The 27,592-nt window shown below is 30.2% G+C and overlaps 1 protein-coding gene across 5 annotated transcripts in view; it reads left to right on the top strand.

The window, feature by feature from the left end:
- The window catches only part of LOC105216647 (rap1 GTPase-activating protein 1), a 205,146-nt gene that overhangs the window by 90,921 nt on the left and 86,633 nt on the right, over positions 1 to 27,592 (top strand). For 4 of the 5 annotated variants that reach the window (XM_054228116.1, XM_054228119.1, XM_054228117.1 and 1 more), the window contains one exon: positions 23,539 to 23,704. In XM_054228116.1, the coding sequence (XP_054084091.1) occupies positions 23,539 to 23,704 (166 nt within the window). Of the gene's footprint in view, positions 1 to 828; positions 918 to 23,538; positions 23,705 to 27,592 lie in introns of those variants that run through there. The other variant, XM_054228120.1, reaches the window with a different exon arrangement.

Genomic DNA, 27,592 nt, shown 5'->3' with positions numbered 1-27,592 from the left:
TAAATAAATTTACTTTCAGTAGTAAAGTAGAATTCGAGTTGTGTGGTGTTGTTAGCGCATGCGTAAAGAATTTTTTAGCGTTTCGTACGTGACTTCCGCTATACTCGTACTTATACGAAAATATATACGTAATTGACAGCAAAATTTACGAGACGTGAATCAAACGCGTGAATAATTACATAATAATTCAAAGTATGACAAAAAGTGCAATATTAAGGAAATATATTTATAAAATATATATAAAAAGTGACAACGAAAAAAATTATTATTTTTTAAATAAATCTTAATAATAATAAAATGTTAATAAACAAATGCGATTTTTGTGCAAAGATAAAGTGAAATTGCAGTTTAATTCTAAACAATAAATCGAAGCGAAAAAAATATTCAAGAATAATTTTCATTTGAAACTCATTTTCCTCCATTCAATCAATCAGTGGACCAAAACACAGCTAAATTTCTACCTGTTAGCCTTCACCTTTATATTGTGTATTGTGTAGTGCATATATTGAAAATCTTCGAAAATTCGAAAACACTATGAAAATCATAAAGCAAAGTCAAACATAAACACACTTGACCCCGCCAACGCACACATACACCCATGCGCTTAAGTTCTTGTGTGAATCAAACGAATATTGAAAATTGTGTACCTGATTTTCTTTTTCTGCATTTACTATTAGAAAAAAGTTAATTCTAAGCATACTTTTCGTTGTAGAAAACGACAAAAAAAAATCAAAAATACAAATAATTTGGTTACCTGCTTTGTTACTTTATTTTCATTGTGAGAAAAACAAATAAATACAAACAAACAAAATTGTCCGATTGAAAATTGTAATCGCCAGCAGAATGAAATACATTAATAATCTGCAGAAGGAATCCTATACATTGGTGGCCCGGAAGCGGCATATGAAGAAAATTTTGTATGTATCAAATAATGATATTTAAATATAAATTGGAAATTTTGGATTTTTTTTCAAAAACAATTTTTTATTGTTGTTGTTTTTTTATATAATTATTTTTTTTTTTTAATAAAAAAAATAAATTTTTGGTGTTTTTTATTTTTGAATTGTTAGCTTAAATTATTTAAAATATAATTTAAAACGTTCGAATTATATGAAAATATAATAAACAAAATACTTGTTGTTGTTGTATTTGAAGCGACATATGAAGAAAATTTTGTGCAATAAAAAGTATAAACTGAAAATTTTGGTTTTTTTTAAATTTAATTATTAATTAATTATTAATTTCTTCAAATTTAAAGCTATCTATTTTTATACATTTTGCTGTTGTATTATTATTATTTTTATTTTTCAAATTAAACAAATTTTAAATGTTCGTATCATCTGAAAATACTACGTTTTTGTTGTTGTTGTATTTCATTTATTCTATTTATAACATTTTTTTAAATTATTTAAATAATTTTTTTGAGTAAACTCCATACTTAAAAACCGAAAATCATTGTTTTTGTTGTTTATTTATTTTTTTTTAATTTTTTATTATTTTTTTTAATTTAAATTTTTTACATTTTATCAAATAAAAATAATAATTTTTTTCCGAATTTTCTGTGAATTAAATTGTTATTTTGTTGTTGTATATTTTTGATTTCATTTTATTTTTTAATTTTATTTTTCAATTCATTTTTTTTAATATTTTATTGTATATTTTTAATTTTTATTTAAATTAAAATTAAATATTTTTTGGAATTTGTTCTGTATTCAATTATTGTTTTTGTTGTTGTATATTTTTATTTTATTTTTTAAATTTATTTTTTTTATAATTTTTTTATATACTTTATTTAATTCTTTTTTATATTTTTTATACTTTTTAAATTTTTCATCGAAAATTCTCCATACAATCGCATTATTATTTGCGAAATTACTCAAAAAAAACCCGCAAAATATTTTGATTCACTTACCATTTATTTGCATTTGTAGGTATGTAAATAAGTACGATAAATGAAGCGTGCATTGCAAGCGCTGGCACCTATTCAAAGTGTTCGCAAAATTGGTTTTAAGCACGTTTACCAAACAAGCGCAGCTTGGCGGCTGCTTAATAGCCTTTGCATATGCATTAGCATACGCAACGCACACAAACACACACACACCTATATAAATGAACATATGCACTTTTTGATTTTCGCAAAAGAACCCACTGTTGATACTAGCGCATATGGTCTTCTCACCCCGCTGCCGCTGAGCGAGCATAGTAATTTTCGCATGCCACTTGAAACGCCCGAAAATATGCAAAGCGCGCATATAAAAATTAAATATGCAAATTTTAATTACTGGCGTGCAAAAGGCGGATTTATACATACATATAAATAAATGTGTGTGTGTGTGTGTATATATGAAAGGATATATGAGTGCTTTTGTGATATATGCGAAATTTTTTTTGTTGTTGTTGCATATAAATTGCAATTAAATGTGCAAATTTTTACAAAATGCAAATAGAAGTGTGGCCAAATAGTACAATAACAACAACAACAATAGCAAAAAAATATTAAACCAGCCACAACCAGGAAATTTACAATGCTGGGGAGCACAATAGTAAATTACAAAAAAAATTTTGAAAGTCAGCTGCTGCATTTAGTCTAAATATAGTTTACATCAGCTGTAAAAAATAAAATAAAAAAATAAAATAAAATAAAATAAATTAAATTAAATTTAAATAAATTAAATAAAAAAAAAATAAATTAAAATTAAATTAAAATTAAATTAAATTAAATTAAATTAAAATAAATTAAAATAAAATAAATTAAAATTAAATTAAATTAAAATAATTTAAAATTAATTAATTAATTAATTAATTAATAATTAAAATTAAAATTAAAATTAAGTTAAAATTAAATTAAATTAAATTAAGTTAAAATAAAATAAAATGAAATAAATTAAAATAAAATAAAATAAATAAGAAATAAGTAAAAATATTTCAGGAATAAAATTTTTAAATTTTTTTTTCATTCACTTTGTTACAAATCTCCACCGCAATCACGCAATCACTTAGATATTATCAGTTGCAATTTGCTATTAGCGGTTGCACAATTCTTTTCATTTTAATTAAATTGTATGCAAACAAGCAATAATTGCATAGGAAATAATGCTATTTATAGAGTTACAAACAGAAAAAAATTTAAATTAATAATGCATTGAAGCATGTGTGTATGTACATATATATGCATGCTCCCTGCAGCATCCTTTGCTTCACTACACTCATTTGCCATCATCAAAAGCGACCTTTGCATTTCAATTTATTTTTCTTTTATTTTCTTTTTTTTTTGGCTCTTTCAATATTTATTTTTCATTTTTATGTGTTTATTTGCTGCACGCATTGCAATAACAAACACGCAGGTGCTTAGCTGACAAACACACACACACACTCTCCTGTAAAAACATTTTTCAGTGCATTGCTGCATTTTGGTATTTCCAAACTCCTGTTCACCCTTATTGCTGATCGTCAGATAGCCGTGAACGATTACATAGCGATCAATCGTCGCTGATATTAAAAGTGTAATGCCATCACAAATCCATGTTGCCTTCAACAAGGTCGGTCGCCGGTGATTTCGCTAGTCATTCATACTTGCTTACCCGAAAAACTTATGTGCTCGTACATCAACTCGAGTTGACATTTTAAATTAAAAAAAAAGAAATGAAAGAGTTGTTGTACAACCCTTTTTACGCAGTGAAGCTTGTGAATTTAGTATTCGGAATGCAAGGGGGAAGAAGTCAATAGCAGTTTTGCAAATATTGGTTTTCAATGATTTTCGCGAAATTAAAATGCTGTTTAGTATTAAGGGGACCAGAAAAAGTTTTTAAAACTTTTTTTTAGAGAATTAGGGTGACCAAAAAAATTTTGGAATATTTTTTAAAGATATTATTCTTATAAAATTTCTAAAACACCATTTTTTGGAAGGATTTTATTTTTATAAAATTAGGGCGACTTTCAATATTTAGAAATCTAAAATTTTCATAAATAAAAAATTCAAAAACTGAAAAATAAAATCTGGCAACTCTTGCAAAATTTTTAATATTTGTTTTAAAAACCAATACATCATAAATATATAATTTGAAATCAAATTAATATAAAAATAATGAAACTTAAAATTTTTATTAAAAAAAAAAAATTGTTTTCTAACCACCCTTACAAAAATAATTTTTAAAATGATTAGCCTGCTTACAATATTGCAATACTTACATTTTAAATTTAAAATATAACGCGTAACAACTTGAAGAGGGATTAAAACTACACACACTCACCGAAACTATCCGATAAACGGGTGTGGCAAATGTGTGAATTGGCTGAATGACCCGCAGGGCGAATGTTCATGTGTGTGCAGTGAAATTGAAATAGATACCAGTGAAAAAAAGGAAAAAAGGTAGCCGTGCAACCGGTGATATATTGCACATAAATATCTTGTTGTGGTATTTGCGAAGTCTGCGTGTTACCTTTTTTATACACACTTCACTTTCTTTTTTTTAGAGGGTGCTCCTAAAAAAGTAGCTAGTTTATATGAGCGCAGGCGTGTTGAAACCACAAGGTCGTTGGGTAAATATTTGACGGGTAAAAGCAGCTGGGAGAGTAGAGCAGATAAAATAAAACAAGAATTAAATGTGGAAAGAGTAGGAAGTAGTAACAAGAGTGTAGTTAGAAGAGTGTGTGTGTCTCAAAAACTGATCGGAATTACCGTTACTTACTTTTTTCTTCTAATTTATTAGAGTGTCTTCTTACAATAGCTTTTTAATCAGTTCTGGTGGCTTAATATATAGAAATTATTTAATTCTACAGCAATATTTCATTAAATTCACCACGTGGTGAGTTCCAATATAGCGAAAGTCGAATATTTTTATATGAGAAACATTTTTTTGGTATTTTTTAACTATAATTTACTCATTTAAGTTCAATTCAATAGAAAGTTCATCGCCTTTTATGAACCATTTTCAATTTTTTTCACCACAGGCGCACCCTCTACCGTTTGTGGGTAATAAAAAGCAATAAGAACGCACGCATTTAAGCATACATAATTAATTTAGTCCGAACCACCTCAACTAATTGACATATTAACAACTGTGTGAGCGTGCAATAAATTACTTTATAAGCAGACAATCATTCAGCAAACTTCAACGGAAACAGAAATCAATTGAATTTATAATTTCTACACACGCACACCTACATACAAACAAATTTATTTATATTTTGAAAAAAAAACGTAAATGCTACTCCACGGCAGCAATACTAATAAATTAATTAACGTTATATTTGATTTTCCTTGCCTAATTAGCATAATTGCGCTAATAAATTGAAGCGGCAAATGTGAGAGTGCCTGAGGAACATTTCTTAGAAGTACATAGTGCATATGTATGCCTTGGTATGTGTAACAAAAAAAAGTAAATATGTGTAGTACATATGTGCCGATATTTTTCCACATTTAATAGCAATACTAAAAGCACTTATTTAATTGACCACTAGTGTGGCGGCGGCGAACCAAAATGGCAGTTTGCCGTAAAAGCGCATACTGTGATAGTTCCACTTGCATATTTGTTGTAAACGAAGTGCAGCTAGTTAGCAGCGCCATAAAAACGCCCGCGAAACTATAGTTTTATTATTTCCTTTTCATATTTTTTATTTTTTATATTTTTTTATTTTTTTTTGTTTTAATTTTTTTATATTGTTTTTCTTATTTTTTGTAAATTTTCTTTTTAATTTTTTTTATTTTTTTGTAAATTTTTTTTTTATATTTTATTTATATTTTTATTATTAAATTTTAAATATTTCTTTTATTTTTTTTAATTTTTTATTTTTTTTTTTAAATATTTCTTGGCATTAACTACCACATCGTGCGAGTTGTTAAAAAATATAGTTCACTTGTAAATGTATTTTATTTTCTCAACTCAAATCACTGCCACTCTGATTTCATACATATACAATTTGCTTTTTTCTAAATCTCTACTTATGGCAAGATCGAGTTGGCAGTTTAATTGAACGCTTTTGGGGGCGTTGTCTGCCATTGTCTGACGCTACTGCGACAATTGTTTATGGCCATAGCACGTCATAATTATTATAATAATTTCAAAGAATAAAAAATCAACTTTTAAATTGTTTCTAATAATAATATTTTGTAATTTGCCTTGCATTTTCCACTTGCTCTCTTGCATTATTGACATCAATCAGCGGCGCTTGATTTGCTGTGCTTTGATTTTAATGCGCGCACAGCTTGACATTTAACTCTGCGGCGACAAGTGCTGACAAATAGTACCACAAATACATACTACATACATATATATGTATATATGGTATATATATATAAGTAAGCCACTTCTGTCCTAGCGCCACATGTGTTGCAATCAACGCTGCCACCTCCAATGTCGCCCCCAGCGCAACAGCCATCAATAATGGCGTCAGTGTGCTCTGTGGCCATATTATTTATGTCGAGTATTTTTGGCTAATTGCAAATTAAGTTGCGAATCGATACATAATAGTCCATATAGTGCTTGGGGTAAATTGCAATTATCGTAAAATGCACATAAATGCATGCAGTCATTTATAATACACATATAAGAGGATATAAGAGAATTTTTTTTATAATAAAATACATAAAAAATATATTTCGCAAACGCTTGACTGAAATACATTGCAAAAAATTAATTTTAATTTAGTTATTAAAATAAAATAAAAAAATAAATAAAAATAAAAAAATATTTTTTATAAATAATTTTATAAATAAATAAAATATAATAAATTTCTAAATATATATTTTTAATTTAATTAATAACAAAATTTAAATAAATTTTATAAAAAACATTAATTTAAATATTTTATTCTATTTACTCAATAATATCAATGAAAGTATTATAATGGGCACTTTGTACATACCGCAAAAATAAATAATATATTTTTTTATGTATTTTTACTTTTTTGAATTATTTATAATTCTTTTTTTTTAGTTTTTTTTGTTTATTATTATTTTTTCAAATTTTTTTGATTTTTTATAATATTTACAAACTTATTTTAATATTTTTGAAATAATTTTTATGTTTTGTTTTATATTTTTCTTTATTATTTTTTTAAATTTTTTGGTATTTTTTTATAATATTTACAAACCTATTTTATTATTTTTTATTTTTATTTTATATTATGGTTTCTTTTATTTTTTTCTTTTTTATTATTATTTTTTTATAAGATTTAAGATTTAGTTTATTATTTCATATTTTTTTCTTTTTATTCTTATTATTTTATTATATTATTATTTTATCTGATATATTTTTCAATATAATCAGTTCCCAAAATAGTACAAAAGTAAAATTTTTTAACGGTCGAAGCTTGATTGAAGAGTCTTTCTCATGATTTTTGAGCTATCTTGATTCAAGTCAATAATTTTTTCAAGTGGGTGTAGTTCTATTTAAATAACCTCATATTAGGGTGTGTTGTCTCATGTTCAAAATAAGTCAGTACTAATTGTCCATTAGAACTCTCGAAAACATTTTATATTTCTCAACCGAAGTGTGTCGAAAAAAATGTTGAAGATTTATTCAGCTTAAATATTTGTATGCGAATATTTAAAACCTAAAGTGTCTACAGTTAGCTATCTTCAATTCACTAAACTTGAGATAGTGGCCACTCGAAGTAGCAAACAAGCTGTATAGATCAAAGAGACTGTAATAATCCAATAGACCTCGAATATTATGCGTTTTTACATTTCAGATAGCTGAATAAAAGCTTTGTTGTAAATCTCAAACTAAGCGAGCAGAAAAGTGCTGAATCGAACACATTTTAATCTATCTATTTTTTAAGATTTATAAAAAATATATTTATTTAAAATTTTTCAAATAATATTTCTTTTTTTAATTTTAATTTTATTTTGTGTTTCGAGCCTGAGAACTGTACGAGATCACCTAAATTTTCTAAATTATCTTTTACATTTTTATTGCTGTACCACCCTAATGCCCATATTAAGAACTTGCATTACATTGTAATTAACATGTTTGTCTAACTGATGTTGCTACAATTGTTGCCATTTTCAAAGCTTTTGTTGTTGTTGTGTAGTTGCGGCCACCGTTGATGCTGGTGGTGGCGACGGCAACGGCTCCGACCTTGTTTGGTCACAAAGTCATAGTTTTATGCACTGCAATCGACACTTATGTAGGCGCCCACATGCAAGTGGCTTGCTCACCGCATGCGCAATTATATAGCAAAAGCGCACACACACATACATCCTCAGATAAATGAACGCCACCCACTACTTTGGCATACCCTTAGCCAGCTGCTAGCGCGCTTGTTGGTCATGCTGCAACGTTGCTTAGCGCAGCGCGCAATTAGTGGCCTGTTGTTGCGCAAAATAATAATAAAATAACAACAACAACAAAAGAACGGCATAACGCTTATGGCCAAGTTAAGCAATTTAAGCCGCAAATTATCTGATAATTTTTCTATATTTGTCTATGGTTAATTTTTCATTTTCCATGCCTTTTTACTAGCTTATTTATCGCTGTTGTTGTTGTTGCCATTTGATCTCTGATCTGCGCGCTGTGCAACTGTAAATTGTAAAATTGTATGCGAGGCAACGGTTGTACGGTGTCAATTGGCATTTTATTTCCCGTTTCATGTTTTACATGGGAGAGTTCAAACAGCCACAACAACAACAACAGTAAATTTGCGTACACAACGCCGCGAGTTAATTCGGCAATTTGCTGTTGATTTCTAATTGAAATGAGTTTTTGCGGTTTCCTGCGGCCACAAACTGTTTGCGTTGGAGTCATATTATTTGTGTTGTGTCTTATTTGGTTTGGTTTGACTAGTTGTTGTTGTTGTTTTGTATTCTTTTTTGTACAAATTTTCAGCCAACAGCTAAATTCGCTTGCCACCAACAATGACCTCCAATGTTAGGAAATACACTTTTTGTTGTTGTTGTTTTTATTATTGTTGTTGTATTATCTAATAACAGCATAAAGCACGCGGAACGTTTTGTAATCACAATTGGCATTCGTAGAATACACATTCATAGATAGATAGTAGAAATATTCATGGACCCATAAAACGCGCCAAATTGAGTGTGAGACCGGTGTGGCAGAGCGGAAGCAGTCAAATTGTCAATGTCCGCTGTTTCTGGTGTTTGCCGTAATTTGAGTATTTTATTTGACTTTCCAAAAGTGTTCCCTACCTTACTATTTACACTCTTTGTACTGTCAGCCCTCCAACCTTCGCATGTGTCAAATATGAGACAACCATTTCTCTAGCCTCTACACCGTTTACCATACATCATCATTCGTAGTATTCATTATAAAGTTGTGATTTTATTACATGCAATTCCAAAAATGGTGTGCACATTAAATGTATCGCATTATACCGTTGCATTAAATGTTATTATTTGCATTCAGCTTATTACGCTTGCAATGCACTCGCTCACTCCAGTTGTTGTTGCTGTTATTGTTGTTGTTGTTGTGTTGCATTGTGGGTGTCTAGCTGCCGTGACCGATTTGAGGTGTCACTAAACACGTAACGGTCTAAAATGCATACAATGTTGATGCGCCGCAACACACTTCCGCTCCATAAGCAAATGGTGGTGGCCGCGTGCTGTGTACGGGTCGTTCTGCACATATCACATGTTCGTGTTGTGTTGCACTTGGCATTCGTGGCGCACAGTGTGTGGGTTTGGGTAATAAATTATTTTTTTTTTAATAAATAAATATTATATATAAAAAATTATTTATATAAATATTAAATAAAAAAAAATAAATATAAAAATATTAAATAAATATTAAAATAATTTTTTTTTTTGCATTACTTCAATAAATTTTTTTCTTTGTTCTTGAAATTTATTATTTTTTAAGAAAATTTTAAAACAAATTTTTTTTTATAAAAAAATAAAAAGTAAATATATTAATATTAATTGATTCTTTTTTTGCCAGAATAAATATTTTCTCCACAGTTTTTATAGCACATTTTAATTTTTATTAAAAAAAATAAGTACAATTATTATCTTATGGCATTATTTTGAGTATCCAATTTTTTTTAAGCTTCCTCAATTACATATTTTCATTAATCTCGCAAACAATAGTAAAAATCTCTTTGTTCTTGTAGCCATTCTTACCTCATTTTTGATTAATTTTTTCAAATCAATTTTATTCTATGTATGCATTTTTGTCTAAAAATAGAGTTTTAAATAGTCTTATGCTACATTAGGAGATTCTGAGATATGCTCAGTGTTGAAATAAATAGAGGAAAGTCATTTGAAATCAGTAGAAAAATATAATATGAATAGTAAAAAAATTTAGCCAAGTGCCTACTTTACTTTCCAAAACACAATAAAACTGTGAAGTGAGTAAAAATGTAAGATTTTTGAGCTGGCGGAGGATTATACGGGGGTTATTTGCTGCTCTTTCGTATGAATCTTTAATTTTTGTCACAAATTTGTCATCCAACAACTATTTTTTACTCAAATATGCTATCTGTCTTCGACTTACCCATTCAAAGAGAGTGGCAAATCGAATAAACAACTGGTATAACCAAAAAGAAATGGAAGGCGAGTCATGAGACAGCTATAATGTAGTACCAAGGTACCAGTTTCAACTGAATTCAATCATCTGAACTAACGGGTCTAAAAACGCCTAAGCCGTGTTATTATGGATACCAAGAGCTTTGTCGGAATATGAGATCCAACTATATGTGTAATTCTCATCTTAAGGATCAGCTATAGAACCTAACCTAACTGAACCTAACTTAATTTTGATTGTAGTTAATTATTGTTTTAATTACTTTTTGTTATCAATTGCTTATTTCTCGAAATATTTCTGCATATTTCCTTTAAAAAATCATTCAAATAATCTTTTAAGATCTGTATCATTTGTCAAGTCCAATCTCATAGCAAATCAAGTATAATACAATTTTCACTTAAATCTCCTAAAACTACAATCAAACTAACCTTGAAAAATATCTACTCACATTTATAAAATTCCTCACTATGCAACATCTTTCACCAACCAAGTCAAGTCAGCTTCGTGGTTGCACCAATTATGGCATGCAACAAAGTGCACAACTCAAAATACGCCATATGAGCAGGTTATGACAGCATTGTGGGTTATAGTTACAACAAATACAAACGAAGCTAAATACCAACAATATTAACACAACCGAAAAATAACACTAATAACAACAACAAAAAATAACTCCAACAACAACAAATAACTCTAACAACAACAAAAAAACATTTATGCCAATAAAAAAGACAACAATCTCAGTAATAGCTGACGTCGTCGTCATTAATATGCAAAGTGGCCGAGAACACAACTTGCTGGTTAACACGACACATACACTCACACTACAAGTACAGCTAGCTAGACAGTTAACGTTGTTAGACCACTCACACACACACAGTAGACAAACCGGCAGTCTGTGGCTTAAAGCAGCACTGGGTGAAGAAAGCCTCACTCGCTCGCCAGCTATTCAAATAGACTCATACTTGTGCTCATAAAAATAATAACTGCAACCAGCCATGAATAATGGAATGAATTGAATTGGGAAAGCCAGTAGTCGGTGATGAAAGCAAGCGCGAACGAAGAGCGCTAGTTACGCGTTTTAGCTGTTATTACCCACACACATGAAGCCAAGCTGAGTCAAGCCAAAGCGGAGATAGTAACTCGCTTTGACTGCCTGGTTATTAGCCAATTGACGGCGGTCTGCGCCTGCTGAGCGGCTATAGACTAGGCGGCGTAGCCACATATAAAAATAGAGGAAAAAAAAATAAATCGAAAAAAATAAAAAAAAGTTCGAAAGAAATACTAGAAAAATAGCAAAACTTCTAGTGAAAGAATGTTTTGCGTCTTTGAAATTTTTGCTGGCGGCTGTGATTTTCTTTTGTCTGCTTTTGTCCGTGTATGTACATGTATGTGTGTTTGGGGCAGAAGGATGTGGTAAGTGGCGCCGCCGTAATGGCAATTTGGCACTTTGCGCCATTTGTTCGGGCGCTTTATGGGCGAATTTTCAGACGTATTGTCGGGGAAGTTTGTTCTTACTATTTTGTAGTAAACAAAACAAAATAAAGCAGGAAACAGCTTAAGGCATCAGCGGGCGTTAAAAACATAATGTCAAAATTTTGTCCCTTATTATGTGGTAATATTTTGGTTGGAAGCTATTTGAAATGTTGGGCATAATTGCCCAAAAATGGTGTTTAAAAAAGTCCACAGTCATGCCACTTTCTTCATTTTTTTGTCCTTCTGAATGCTCACAGACTTGCAACTGTTGGCAGCTCTCATGGTATTCCGTAAACCTAAGATACCCAATCCTCATCTGAGATCTTTCTGAGCACACCTACAGTTTTGAAATTGAAATGCCTTCTACTTAACCTAAAATTTCACAACGATCTAGACAGAGCCTGACCACTTACATAGGGAATGGAATACATTTATTTGGAGTACTGATAAAACTGAGGTTAGATTTATGAAAGTACACTGAATTAAAGATGGTGATAAGATGACTCTTGATGTTCTCAGCTTAGCTGCTTTATAACGGGATCTACATCTTACATCACATTAAAGACGGTGATAAGATGACTCGTGATGTTCCCAGATTAGTTGCATCATAATGAGATCTAGGTGGTCCTAACCAATAAGTATTATGACTTGTTTTGTTGAGTTGATTTCTGTGTAATTTCTTCTGTATATCATTCATAAAGGATCTTTTACCGTCTTTCTATTCTCATTTCTCTTTATTTTTTATTTTGAGTTGGATATAGAGAGCGTCAGATTAGACTTGAAACTCGGGTAATCCAGCGAATTTGTCCTCGATCTAGCAAAATTTCGTTCTGAATATACTAATTGACTAAATTTATAACTAGCCAGACTTGACTCTTAATTCTCTGAATATACTCATGACTTTCATGAAATAAGTTTCAACTTAACCTTAAGAAATAGGTCAATTACAATAGAAATATTCAGTTTCAAGGACGGTTAGATGATCTTACAAACAATGCTACTATACTATACTAGATCATAGATAAATACTAGAAAACCGCTAAAAAAAAATAAAAAAGTTAAACTTCGAGAGAGTCAACAAGAGCTTTAAAGCTCAAAAGTTCTCATATGACACTTGAAAAGAGCTTAAACTTCGGGAGAGTCAACATGAGCTTGAAAGCTCAAAAGTTCTCGTATGTTACTTGAAAAGAGCTTAATAAGAGATACAATTTAGCAAGTCAAAGGACAAGCTTTAAGGATCAAAAGCTCTAAAGCTCGCGTACGGGACTTGAAAAGAGCTTTATAAGAAATAATAAGAGAGATAGATCCAAGGCTCTCGTATGGAACTTGAAAGGAGCGTTCTGATACGAGAGTGTCAAAGATCGAAAATCACATGCCAATGTGGTAATTTAAGCCACAAAAAGTCAGGTTAATTAATTGTGTCTAATTATACATTGCACAGCCAACTAACTACATACAAAAATAACCAGTTATTAGTCGAAGAGTAGCAATATTGAAATAACAACAACAAAAATGCAGGAAAAGCCAAAGTGTTGTAATACAAAAACAAAAAACTTGTCAACGCAACGACTTGTAACAGGAAAAGGATGTAAAAGAAAATAGAGCAGAACGATAAGAATCGCAAAAGGACATTATATGGCCAGCGACAAGCAATGTAATACAGACGTCAAAACGACAAAGCAGGAGACGTATCAAAGGAGGAAATGTAAGTGCGACAACAAAAACGCATAGAGCACCGACGCATGGACTCTCTTACAAATACATATACAAGTGCGTTTGCGAGTTTTCTCACACTCAGCGCTAAATAAGAACACGCAGGACATCGTAGCCGGTTGACATACATACAGACAGCGGTGTATTGTGGGAGTGCGATGCACTTTGTTGATAAGCAGCAAACTGGTCGTTAGACTCGCCAGTCAGCAAAGGCAATAGCCTAAGAGAATAGCATAGCTAGCGAATAGCTGTGAAATGTCACAAACTCTAGCGGTGACAGGACACAAAGCGAACTCATTTTTAGTGGGAAAGCGTCAAAGTGTTGAGCATAAACAAGTTGCTATTGTAATTAATAGTGTGCGTACTTAATGGGAGGAAAAGTCAAAAATAATAATAACAGTTATAAATGATTTTTTTTGACTTATTAGTCAGTTCAACCATTGAACACGCTTTGAGGTCCCGCTGTCCAACACAACGGGACATATTATTTTATGGCAAACAAAATGCATTGAAAAATCCGAAAAACACGGATTTCATGCAGCGTTGCATACAAAGCTTTATACCGTTATTTGCATGCCGGAAAATGTCACGTGAAAATCAAGGAAATTATGCGGAAAATTTTGAATTTAAATAAAAGAGTAAAAGGGGCAAAACAATAGAAGACCTGATGGCACAAAAGTCAATGGCAACAAAAACAAAGCCAAAAACAACACGAAAAGCACCGGTAACAACAATGGTGATGGTGGCGAAAATGTCAATGTGAAAATAGCAAATTAATGTGAATTTGATTAATGATGAGACCCCCCAAGTTGAGCGACAGTGATCGAACAAACTTAATGCCCAAGGTAAAAGTAGTCGAAGACACCACAGCGCGCTGGTGCTTTGTATAACCCTACAGCAATAACAACAAAGAAGCGCAGCAAAGTCAGTGCAGTCGAGGAGAAGAAAAGCTACGCCGCTGCAAAAAACAAAAACGGTAAAAGAAAACTGTGAGAAAATCTTCGATCAAATAATAGCGGTAACTTACGAACGGTATAAATGAACTGCCGACAGCCCTAACCCAACCGTCCAAGCATGTGGCGTAGCGCGATTCAAGGAAAATATTTTCGTGCCGGAAATGGGGTGGAAATGCAGCGTCATTAATATCCGCTGATGCGCGCATTATTAAACGCAAACAGCCACCACAACAAGAAAGCGAGTGCAAGAATCAGCGCACAATAAGCGGTGCTGAAGAAAGGATTTAAAATCTTTAAGGAAAGCCGCAGCGTTGCATGAAGGCTTGTGAAAGGGAGAGGGTAACACAACTGTTACCTTGTGTGCGGCCTGTCTTCCCTGTCTTATTAGTCTACCTCGCTTATTACCCTATAAGTTTGTCTCGGAATTGTCATTAAAATCGTTTGGCGTAACAAAAGCGCAAACTGCAAGGATACTTCCACATAAAAAAAAAACAAAACAAAGGATGCGCTGGCGCAAAGAAAAAAAGAAAATGCAGCGTGGAAAATTCAGCTGCAGCAAAGCAGCAGATCGCACTTTCACCACAAAGGAGTTGTGGAAATTTGATTTCAATAGATACTACTTTGCATTTTCTTGGGTACTCCTTTTCCGCTTTGGTAATAAGTGAAACTTGTTTCTTCCAAAATTATTAGCAAACGAAACTTGTTTTTACTTAACCCCTTCAATTGATTCTTGTGTGGCTCATGCGCACAATAAGCAAATTTAAGGAAAGAAAGCGGCTTCTAGTCTCTTTAAAAAGCAAATATGTACACAAGCTCGCTCGTAATTTACCCACAAATTTGTTGTAAAGGTGCGCACGTTTCTTGAAAATGAGCCTTAACCAATTTGATTTTATTGTTTTCAATTTGCATAAGGACACCTTCGTTGCACTCGGCACAGTTTCATAGTTAGAAGGATACACTTTGTAGGTTAGGACGCTTTTTGGTGAGAAAAAGTAGAAAATCTTGCTTATTTTTATTTGTGCGAGGAAGAAAATTTATTTGTTTATGCTTTAAGTGATTGGTCAGTTGCAAACCGCTTTGGAAGAAAGCAAGAATTTTAAATTTTGGGAAAGCAGCTGGCAAGGATATGTGTAAGTTTTTGGAAGAGAATTGTTGTAATAAAAATTAAAACAAATTTAAAATAGTGGAGGCTATTTTGAATGAAGAATGTGTAGAATAAAATAAAATATAATATAATATAATATAATAAATAAAATTAATAAAAAAATTTAATAAATAAAAAAAAAATTATATAATATTATAGAAAAAATAAATAAGGAAAAAAATAATAAAGAAAAAATTAAATAGAGTAAATTAGCAAATACAATATTTTTTTTAATAATTTAAAAATAAAATAAAATAAAATAAAATAAATTAAATTAAATCAAATCAAATCAAATCAAATCAAATCAAATTGAATTAAATTAAATTAAATTAAATTAAATTAAATTAAATTAAATTAAATTCAATTAAATTAAATTAAATCAAATTAAATTAAATTAAATTAAATTAAATTAAATCAAATTAAATTAAATTAAATTAAATTAAATCAAATTAAATTAAATTAAATTAAATTAAATTAAATCAAATTAAATTAAAAGAAATAAAATAAAATAAAATAAAATATAATTCAATTCAATTCAATTCAATTAAATCATGTTTCTTAATTATAATTATTTATAATGTCTATACAAATTATTCTAATATATATTCTCCTTAAATTAAATTTTTCCCCTTCTGAGAAATTATACTCCCAAATAATTTCGTAACACAAAAAAATTTAAATATTCCTCAAAAAACAAAAAAAAATACTTTCTCATGCATTACACCAGTTGATCTTGAAAAATCAATACATTTTGATTCCACTTACGCATTATTCAAAAGTAATTGATTACTTCCAGGTCATTTAGTGTGAGCACACACACACATATTTTCTACACTTAATTTCCTACATTACATAGTCAATGTGACATTCCCGGCACACAATGCCGCACGAATAATTGAATGAAATTCATTTTCAATAGATTTTCACCGAAGAATGCAATAATTACGTTACGGGGACTTGCCGAAGCATCTCAAGGCAATTAACGTCTCAATAGCTGCGCTGGCAACATTTCAGGAAATATGTATATTCGAAATATCTTTGCGCTCTAATTATGCATTACGCTGTCACTAGACACTTCCTTTGGCATTCTTAGGCGCGTCTCAAGAGATTTGTCACACTCGCCAACGCTGTAGAACTAAATATCTATTACTGTTGTTGTTGTGTTATACATTGCTTACTTTTGCTTTGCAGACACTTTGGAAATTCTTTTCATTCTTTACACGCTTAACAAAAGTGAGAAAATCAGTTTTAGATTTGAGTTTGCTCTGGTTGCATGCCCCAACAAAGTAATGCATTTATTATGCACACAAATGTATGTATGCATGTGTGACTGTTTCCGCAAAGTATTCTTGTTGTTGTTGTTGTATTGCATGCAATGCATTTTCATTGCGGTACACGTGTGGAAATTTCATGGCATTTCGTTTAAATAAGAAATTTCTTCGTTCTTTCTATTTGTTGGTGTTGTTGTTTCAATTTCATTATTTCTGCTTCTCAGTAGACTGCACTCAAATGGCATTCTAATGTTTTGTTGCTGCACATTCATCGTTTTGCCTGTCAACACCATGCCTGAGAATAACGCAACACAATGCGTCTTCGCGTGTGTTCTTTTTGTTGTCTTTTGTCGTCGTCACTGATAGGATTAAATCTGCACAACTGATAAGAATTTGACATTAAATAATTGTTTTGTTGTGCGGTTGCACTTTAAACACGCGCAATGTTTAGCATGCCACAGAGCACCTGCTGCTGCGCCAATAGGTCGAGAAAAATATAAACAAAAACAACAAAACACCCACACGGGTTCACAGACACACACCTATGTATATGTATATATACATAGAAATTAATATACAGTTTCGTGCATAATTTCATTATACGAAACTCTGTGTGCGGGGCGGTGAAAATTTCGCCGATTTGCATAAATTTGCATTTAATACAGTACCGTTAGGGGGTGTGTTTGGTGCTCATTAGATTTTCGTATGCAGTTTTTCGTGGTAATTTCACACGTCACATTTGCAGCAGCAACAACAACAACAAATGGAGTTTACATACATATGTTACCTGATTTGGCTTAGAACTTACTCAGTGGATTTGTGTTAATGCTAGTTTAGGTTAAGTCTCTAGTTGTAATTATAAATTCGTTTCTCTTCACTCATAGAAAAAAAATTTTTCGCGACCGATTTTCTTTTTATTTTATTTTATTTTATTTTATTTTATTTTTTATAATAGAACTTCTATTTATTCAGCTAAATCAGTCTGCAAGTTTCTGCAAATAATTCTCAGACTTCATATTTCATATTAATTAACTGCAACGCCATTACATGGCAGCAAATTAATTAAAGTAACTGCTAAATAAATATTCAATTTGCAAGTTAAATGAAGCCATGAGCATACTTACATATGTATATTCACATTAACTTGAAAATATATACATTTCTATATAAATATATATGTATATGTATATATGTATCTAGCCATTATTCGCGTCCTTATTAAATAATAATTGCATATACCTTAGCTACTTAGACAACTGTCAACAGCGCTTTGCCGACACGAAATGGGTTAACCGCCACTCCACATTGTGCAATCTTCTACAACAACAACAACAACATACCTCAACAGCGCTGCACTAAAATCTCTATTTCTAAGGTGCCTACTACCCGTTCACGCAACATATTACAGCGCGCCTGTGATGAGTCTATTCGCCAGTGGTCGTAGCTATTGTTGCGTCATAGCATCCACAACTAAATTATAACAACAAAAATTACAACAATGTTGTTGTTGCATTATGAAATTTAAGTCAAAACGCCATAAGTTAGCTTGCAGATATATAAAGATATATTTATATAAATATGTATGTATTTGTATGTTTATGTGTTTATATGTATGTATGTATATATGTGTATCTGCATTTCTAAGTATATCCTTTAGGCGTTAGGCACTATCATATTCCGCCTTATTTGGTCGGTGTTAATTTATTAGTGCCAACGCGTCGCATTGCAACCGTCCTTATGTTGACACACTTTCGTGCCTGAGCGAGCGCAACGGTACTATTTTCTCTATGTATGTACATATGTATGTGTATTTAGTTGGAAAATTTGGTAGAAAAACAAAGTAGTGCGCCTAAAAATACACACATTTTAAGAAATAGTCCGTATGTACACACACATCTGTACCCACCTTTCTTCACTTTCCGCCTGCATTAATGCGCAAGGATGTATGCAACGCCTGAGTAGCTGTTAAGGGGAGTGTTGAGTGAGTGAGTTGCATGAGTGTTGGCGGCAGCAACAGCTGCGTATTTAGGAAATTTTAAAGCAATAAAAACATCCTCTTTCCAGTTGACAATTGCCATTATAGTGTTTGCATAAGGAAACTATGTCAACACCGACAATTATATATAACTGTATATGAGTGGATGTGCTTATATTAGGCCATATGTAAATGTGGCATGATGCATAAAAATAACAATGTTACAAAAATACGAAAAAAAAATGTAAGTAAAGAGCTAATAGGAAGGTGTTGACGCAAGTGCCTTGATGCAAGTACGAAAAATTTTGTGTTAAGGCATACATACAAACATGCTTACATACGAAAGTACTTTGTTACTTAAATAAATATTAAGGACATCTGTGCAGGCATGACATAAATTTTATTTATGTATAATTTTAAATTTTTTTACAATATTTTTAGATTCTTTTATTTTTTTCTTTACTTGCAATTTTTATATTTTTTATTTAATTTTTTTTTCACTCAGGATTTTCTTTTATTTATTTATTTTAAATTCTTTTTACAATATTTTTAGATTCTTTAATTTTTTTCTTTTCTTGCAATTTTTATATTTTTTATTTAATTTTTTTTCACTCAGGATTTTCTTTTATTTTTTTATTTTAAATTCTTTTTACAATATTTTTAGATTCTTTAATTTTTTTCTTTTCTTGCAATTTTTATATTTTCTATTTAATTTTTTTTTTCACTCAGGATTTTCTTTTATTTATTTATTTTAAACTCTTTTTACAATATTTTTATAACTTTGTTATTTTTTATTTAATATTGTTTTATATTTGTTTTCACTAATTTTTACAAAAGTTTTGTATTTTTTTAGATTAAAATTTATTTTCATTCTTAATTTTATTTTTTTAGTTTTTCGTTTTTTTAATTTGAATTTATTTTTCACAAAATTGTTGGATTTAACATTTTTTTATTTTTATTTTATTATTGGTTTAAAATATTTTTGTTATTATTTTATATTATTATCTTTTTCAAAATAGTTATTTTTTTATTTTGTTAAATTTTTTATAGTTTTTTAACTTTTAATAACTGTTACAATTTTTATATAAATTTTTTTATTATTTTTTCACACAACATTTTAGATTTTTTTTTTTATTTTTTTCTTTTCTACCAATTTTTAAATTTTTTATATTATTTTTTTCACTCAAGAAACACATTTATTTTAAATTTTTTTTACAATATTTTTATATTTTTGTTATTTTTTATTTAATATTTTTTTATATATTTATATTTACTTTTACAAAAATTTTGGATGTTTTAGAATAAATATATTTTTGTAGTTTTTTTTTTAATTTGAATTTTTTTCACAAAATTTAAAGTTTTTTTTATTGTTTTTTTATTATTATTTTCAAAATTGTTATTATTTAATTTTCTTAATTTTTTTTTGTATTTTTTTATATTTTAATAAATTTTTGTTAAAATTTTTATATAATTTTTTTAATTTTATTTTTTTTTTTATTTTTTTTTTAATTTTTTTAATTTTATTTTTGTAATTTTTATTGTAATTTTTTTTACACAGTCACCACACACCCTTTCCATGACTTTCTCGTTGGCGTTTAAGAAAAACCTCAAGTATTTCAAGTTTTCCGCTACACTCAAATCAAATGTGCACTCTTCTAGTTTAATAGCTTTTATTGGCCACTTTTCCTTTAGCTTCCTTTAGCGAATTGTTCACACGCTTGTACGAATACCACAATTACAATAGCCACACACATGTCTCTTTGTATGCACATATGCATGTTTGTGTGCCTTACCCAAATCATTTGTGCGTATTGCTGCAACCGATTCATGGCCTTTTTGACATTTTCAACATTTCAGAAAAAACTTAATCCATTGTCCACTCTGCCAACTTTACTGTTTTTGAGTGCACTTCAGCGCGCAGCTTTTCTTTATGTGCCACTCGAAGCGAGTGTAAGTGAATCGAGTGTATGAAAATTGCGCAAACACACAGCCACCACGAACACTGGCTCTATTTATACTTGCATTCATATGTGTTCTTTAAGCACATAAGCGTAAGTGTTCTTTACTCTTGCCTTTATATTCCTTAGAAATTCATATAATGCTCGCTGCTCTGCTCGCAAGTTGAAAATCTTAGAAATCACTGCTTTTTGAGGGGTTGTGAATTTCAAATCATTGCATATTGAAACTGCAAATCTTTTTATGTTGCTTTGAAATGCTTTTCTGCTATTTTTAATATATCTTAATGCAATCAAAGAAATATTTGTCAACATTCGGTTTTTGATGAGAAAATAATCTGTTAAAGTAGAAAGTGAAAATGAAATTGCAAAAGCCATGCTTTAATGCTCTATAATGGAAAATATTTTTAATAAAAAAATTGTCAAGATATCTTTTTGCTCTTAAATGGCATTGATTTGTCTACTTTTGCGGTTAATGGAAAATATTTTTAATAAAAAAATTGTCAAGATATCTTTTTGCTCTTAAATGGCATTGATTTGTCTACTTTTGCGGTTTATTGTAATTTATGTTATTTTTTCTATAATTCGTAGAGAGACTCCAAGTTTTTAGGAACCATTAACCCTTTCTATTACAGTTCGTACCATATTAGTTGTATATAATAATTGCGTTATATCTCCGATTCGTCATGCTTTAGAGAGCACTTCATCGAACAAATAACTGGTATAAACCTCAAAGACTGGTATAATATAGATGAATATCTCATAACACACCTGTATTGAATTCAATTGCATAAATTTGATGATTTTACTACCCAATGGTATCTAGTGCTGTTGTAAGTCTCTTAATGGAAGTCTATCTTAATAGCTCTTTAACCATTTTAGTTTGTTATTCAGTGAAGAAATATTATATTAGCCACCCTTTAATCACCTTCCAAACCAACCACAGCTAAACAAAATGCAATATATTTTCTCCTACAAACAACAACAACATGCGGTCACTGACATCTTAGTCCTTCAAAAGAGAGTTGACTTGTCTTCCATTTGGTTGATGCCACTTGAACGATTTCCGAACGCACAGTAGTTACGAAAAATGGCAAATATGCGAAAAGGTTAGGAAATAGGACCGCCGTCACTGCTTGTGTGGGTTAGCAGGCAAATTTTCAAGTGATTTATATTCTTATATTCCGACTCAAGTACCCGCTTTCCCAAAATGTTTTTCGTGGATGTTAAATGCTTGTCTATTTGTGTTGTCCTTTTTTGTTGTTATGGTGGCTTCTTAGTGGCGCCTCATTTACCATTTTTACGCTGTGTGTTACAAGCCGCAGGCGCCAGCAGGGTTCTTTGATTGCGATCTGCTTCCCCTTTTACGCTGTTTACACACATGTGGGTGTTTGTTTGGCGTATTTTATTACAAATATTATTGTTTGTTTATGTCATATGAGACGATGGAATAATTTCGCACACAATTGTATTTTTTTCAATTTATTTTTCGTATTTTTTCACTTTATTTGTATTTTTTTATTTTTTTTTTTCATTAATTTCTTATTTATTTTTTTTATATTTTTTTTTTTACATTTATTTGTTATTTATTTTTTTTTCATTTCTTTTTTACTTATATTTCTTTTGTATATTTTTTATATTTTTTTTTCATTTCTGTGTTATTTATTTTTTTTGTATTTTTGTTTTTTTTGTTCATTTGTTAATTTTGTATTAATATTTTGTTTATTTTTTTTCATTTATTTATTTTTTTTTTGTATTTTTCACTTTATTTGTATTTTTTATTTTTTTTTCATTAATTTCTTATTTAATTTTTTTTTTATTTTTTTTACATCTATTTGTTATTTATTTTTTTCATTTCTTTTTTACTTATTTTTCTTTTGTATATTTTTTTATATTTTTTTTTCATTTCTTGGTTTATTAATTTTTTTTGTATTTTTGTTTTTTTGTTCATTTATTAATTTTGTATTAATATTTTGTTTATTTTTTTTTCATTTATTTATTTTTTTTTTGTATTTTTTCACTTTATTTGCATTTTTTATTTTTTTCATTAATTTCTTATTTAATTTTTTTTACATTTATTTGTTATTTATTTATTTTTTTTCATTTCTTTTTTACTTATTTTTTTTTTGTATTTATTTTTAATACATATTATATTTTTTCATTTCTGTTTTATTTAATTTTTTTGTATTTTTTCTCATTTATTTTTTTATTTCTTTATTTAATTTTTTTTCATTTGTTTTGTACTTTTTGCTCATTTATTTATTTATTAATTTTTGATATTTTTTTCTCGATAATTTTATTTTTAATTTTTTTTATTTAATTTTTATTTATTTTTTTTTGTTTTTTTTCCTTATTTATATTTTATTTATTTTATATTTAGTTTTTTTTTTGTATTTTTTTCTTTTATTTCTTTTTAATTTTATTTTTTGTATTTATTATTATTTTTTTTTAATTTAATTTTTTTGTATTTTTTTATTTTTAATTTTTATTCTTTTAAATTTTTTATATTTCCCTTCATTTTTAACATCACTTTACTCATAACACCTCTCATATTTCTACATTTGCAGGCGACAACACGCTTTCATGGCGGGCTCGCAAAAAGGCAGCGGAAGTGCCTCGCATAGTCCGGAAAAATTACGCGGCGCCACGCAGGATCTCTTCGAGCTGCTGGAGCGTGTACAGTGCTCTCGCCTGGACGATCAGCGCTGTGTGCTGCCAGCGTATTTCTCACAGGTAAGTCATATGTATTTTTTATATTTAAGAGTATTTTACAAGTGAGCGCATCGGCGCATTAATACCTTGAACAAAAAAAAAATGACAACAAAAACAAAAGCAATATTCCCATTCAGCCGGAAAACATCAGCAATATACTGCTAGTTTTGCACTACACTAACTCCTTGCTATACATTATTTTTTTGGCTTCGTGACAAGCATGACCCACTCGTAAATTTTATTAGAATGCATACAGATGCACACCTTCACACATATAGATACATGCATATACATACATACATATTTATTCAGGGGTATGTGTGTGGCATTAAATTTCGACAATCCGCCGAGTGCTGCGTTGCACGTTGCTCGAAAATGCACATGCCTCAAAAAATGTCATAAAATAAATTTTGGTGCACCGAACAATAAAAAGCAAAAATGCAATACAACAACAACTACAAAATCGCATGCCAAAATTGTGTCGTAAAAAAAAGCAACTCGGATTATCCTTACAAATCAACGAAAAAAAACGCAAATCATCTTTACCCAGTTGACGTTGCCGACAGAGCCACGACCTACGGCAAGCTATAATCCATTGTGTATGTAGACTGCAGCAGCAATGTAATGTTGCACGTGCCACGCCTCGGGGCATTAGTCGTCGCACAAATTGCGCTGCAACGCTGCGAGCGCCCAAAGATGTTTGCTGCCGCCAGGAGCAAGCAGGAGCATATAAATGTATGTTTTACTCCCGCTCTGGACAATATATTTATAGTTACAGATATGTATATATCTGTGTGTGTGTTCTAGTATGCTGCCATGCATGTTAGTCTAGTGGAGCGTGCTTGCGCTGCGAGCAGTTTTTGACAAAATTACTTTCATGACAGCAATAAAAAACATTGACATGTAATAAAAATATCAGCATTTGGTCCACAACAACAACAACAACAAAAATATGCAGCAACAACTCATAAAATTTATTATAATAGTCAGATACGTGCAGTTAGTTCGTCTAATAATAAAAGTTTTTTTTCGGTTGAAGTATGCAATCTCATCCTGCCATTGTCCTCCAAAAATACCAAACAAAAAGATTTTTTTTTTCAATTCGCATGTATCGCAAATATAATCGGTATGTGTGTACTTTTAGTATGGCGTGCATCTGCTGATTTTGTTTGATTTTTTTAATTTTTTATTCGATTTATAATCCTATTTTTAAGTAGTCAAGTATGAAAATTCACTGACTTCGAGTTGATTAGTTCGAGAGCTGAGCGAAAATGGCTTATTTTTGGGTCTATGCAAATACCAGTTGAGCTTCCCAAACTAGAATCACCAAAATCCAAAAAAAAACTTCGAGTTAAGAAAGTTTGAGAAATTTGTCTTCTAAACGCTATTGTCAATTCAAGAGTTCGAGTTATGGAGAATCTCGAGAAATTGCTCTCTCAAAAAAGTGTTTAATATTCTAAAGACTCCTGAATCTAGGTCTTATACTCAAAATAATTCTGTACTTCAAAATTTCTTCGATTCAGGGGTTATATACAGTTAGAATTTTCAAAAAATCGATTTTTTTTTATTTCATTTTCTTAATGTACATATATTTAAGAATACACACAGAAAATTTCATTCCGGTGAATATTTTCAAAGTTACAAGCAAATGAAAAATTTGAAAAGGCGTTTCAGAGTGCTTTTAAGTACAAGGTCCAAACTTTAAACGCGTTTTTCTCAAAATGGTGTTTTCAAAGTCGGTTACTCGAAAACGGCTAGACCGATTAGTATCAAATTTTAACACGACCTTCTTAAATATATTTTTTAGTAATTAATCGTAGATTTTTTCTCTCCGATAAATATTTTTTTTTTTATAAACAATTTAAGGCCGAAATTTCGGTGAAAAATCGATTTTTTTTTTTAAAAACCGCCATTTTGTCAAAAAACTAGATTTAACATTATTTTAACGAAATCTGTTTGGTTTTTTAATTTCGGATGATCCAGTTCCGAGATATAGTGGTCACCGCAAAACGTCTTTTTTGAGAGGAGCTCCTGGAGATCAGCTGTAGCTCTTTTTCAAATAAATATTTTTACTAAAACTAAGTCTTAAAATACAGTTAAAAGATACCATAATATGTGTATAAATTTTTGGATCAATAAATTAAAAAGTTTTCTCAGAAAAAATTCTGGAAAATTTACTCTTTTTTCGGCCGTCTAACTGTATATAACCCCTTCAGCCAACGTTCTACTGCGCTTGCGCATAGATGTGGGCATATATTGCTACCTCTAGCGGCAATTAGCTGTAAACGCCATATGCCAACAGAAGTATAGATGTCGCTGGAGTTTAGACAAGCAATTGAGAGTGTTCGGTTTGTGACTTTGCTAGTTATAGATGGCGCTGCAGTAGGTAATGTTTTATAATTCAAAATATAACAGTTATATTTAGCAAAGACACACACTCCGTTGCTTCGTTTGAGACGCGAACATAAATTTGCAGAGAACTTATTAACTCTCTCAGTTGGAAATGAGAAAGAAAAATAAAGAGCGGCTTACGAGACCGTATGTGAAGAACGTAATAATGATTTCTTAGCGCGTACGTGCTAATAAAAATTATTTTTAATTCTATTAATTATTGCATTTTATTATATTTAAGCCAAAATTCAATTAAAAATTCATTCTGAGTAAACTGTAAGTGGCTAAAGGTCAAGAAATTATTATTCTTCTGTATTTATATATGTAAATATCCAAAATTTTAAGAAAAATTTAACAGCTTTTGGTACAATATTTTGAAATATTTACTAAAATTCAATTTATCACTTTAGTATATATTTAACCGTTAATTTTTGCCATTATCTATATTAAACCCTTCTCCAACAATCATCACTTTAACAATGTTTCCAATTTAATTACCTCAATCACTCTCAAACAATGCCGCATTTAAATAGTGTGCAATAATAAATAATTCCTTAGAAATCTTAAATAGCACTATTGAATTATGCAGAAAAGCGCCTTACTGCCGCACTGCCCTAGAAAATTACATAAGCATTGTGTCGGCAGTGAGCAGTCAGTTTTTTAGTTTTCTGTTTTGTTCTATGCTTGCATGCTTGGCTTTTATCCTTAACAAGTTGCGCCTGCTGACTTGCTGTAGCTTTGTCCTTCTCCCAAAAACACACACAGAGGCACACATACATACATACTTACGTATATATATGTATATGTATGTATGCGGGAACATGCTGTTACTCCTGTTAAACAACAGCAGTGAAAATGGGGCGTCGCAGTGCCTTTTGTTTTGTGTGCGAACGTTCGACGTCATTCCGTTTGGCTGTCGCAGCGCCCGGCGAAAGGTGTGCCAAAAGGTTGTTGCTCCATTTTGGTGTGTAAAAAATTGCTTTTGTTCGTTGCATTTCGTTTTGATGTTTTGTTGTTGTTGTGCGCGTTTCATTTTCCTTTTCCACTTTTTTTTTTGCAATTTTTGTCTTTGTAAACTGCTTGTAACACGCAATTTGCGTAGTTGTTAAAATAAAAGCAAGATAATTGTGCAACAACAACTACAAGAACAACAAAAAAGCTGTAGAGCTGATACATCAAAACAGCAGTAACAACTACAGCAACAACAAAAGAAAAATTGTAGACCTCCGACAACAAAGTTGTAACAACTACAACATCAAAAAACAACTACAAAAACAACAAGAAAAAGTCATATTGCATATGACAACAACATTTATGTATTTATGTTGCTTTGTTGTTGCCTTATGCCTTGTTTGTTGTTGTTAACGCATAGCTTGTCGTAGTTGTTGCATTTGCTTTAACAGCTAAATTTGTGTAAATATTTTATTCGTGTCTTGTATATTTAAGCAAACGTGCAGCTAAGTTGCGTGTATTGCGCTCATTATGGTACAGTGAAACCTGGTTTAAAAGTGATAAAGT

The sequence above is a fragment of the Zeugodacus cucurbitae genome, chromosome 3 (assembly GCF_028554725.1).
Source record: "Zeugodacus cucurbitae isolate PBARC_wt_2022May chromosome 3, idZeuCucr1.2, whole genome shotgun sequence".
In the NCBI taxonomy this organism is placed as follows: domain Eukaryota; kingdom Metazoa; phylum Arthropoda; class Insecta; order Diptera; family Tephritidae; genus Zeugodacus; species Zeugodacus cucurbitae.
This window is presented reverse-complemented; position numbering and strand designations above follow the sequence as displayed.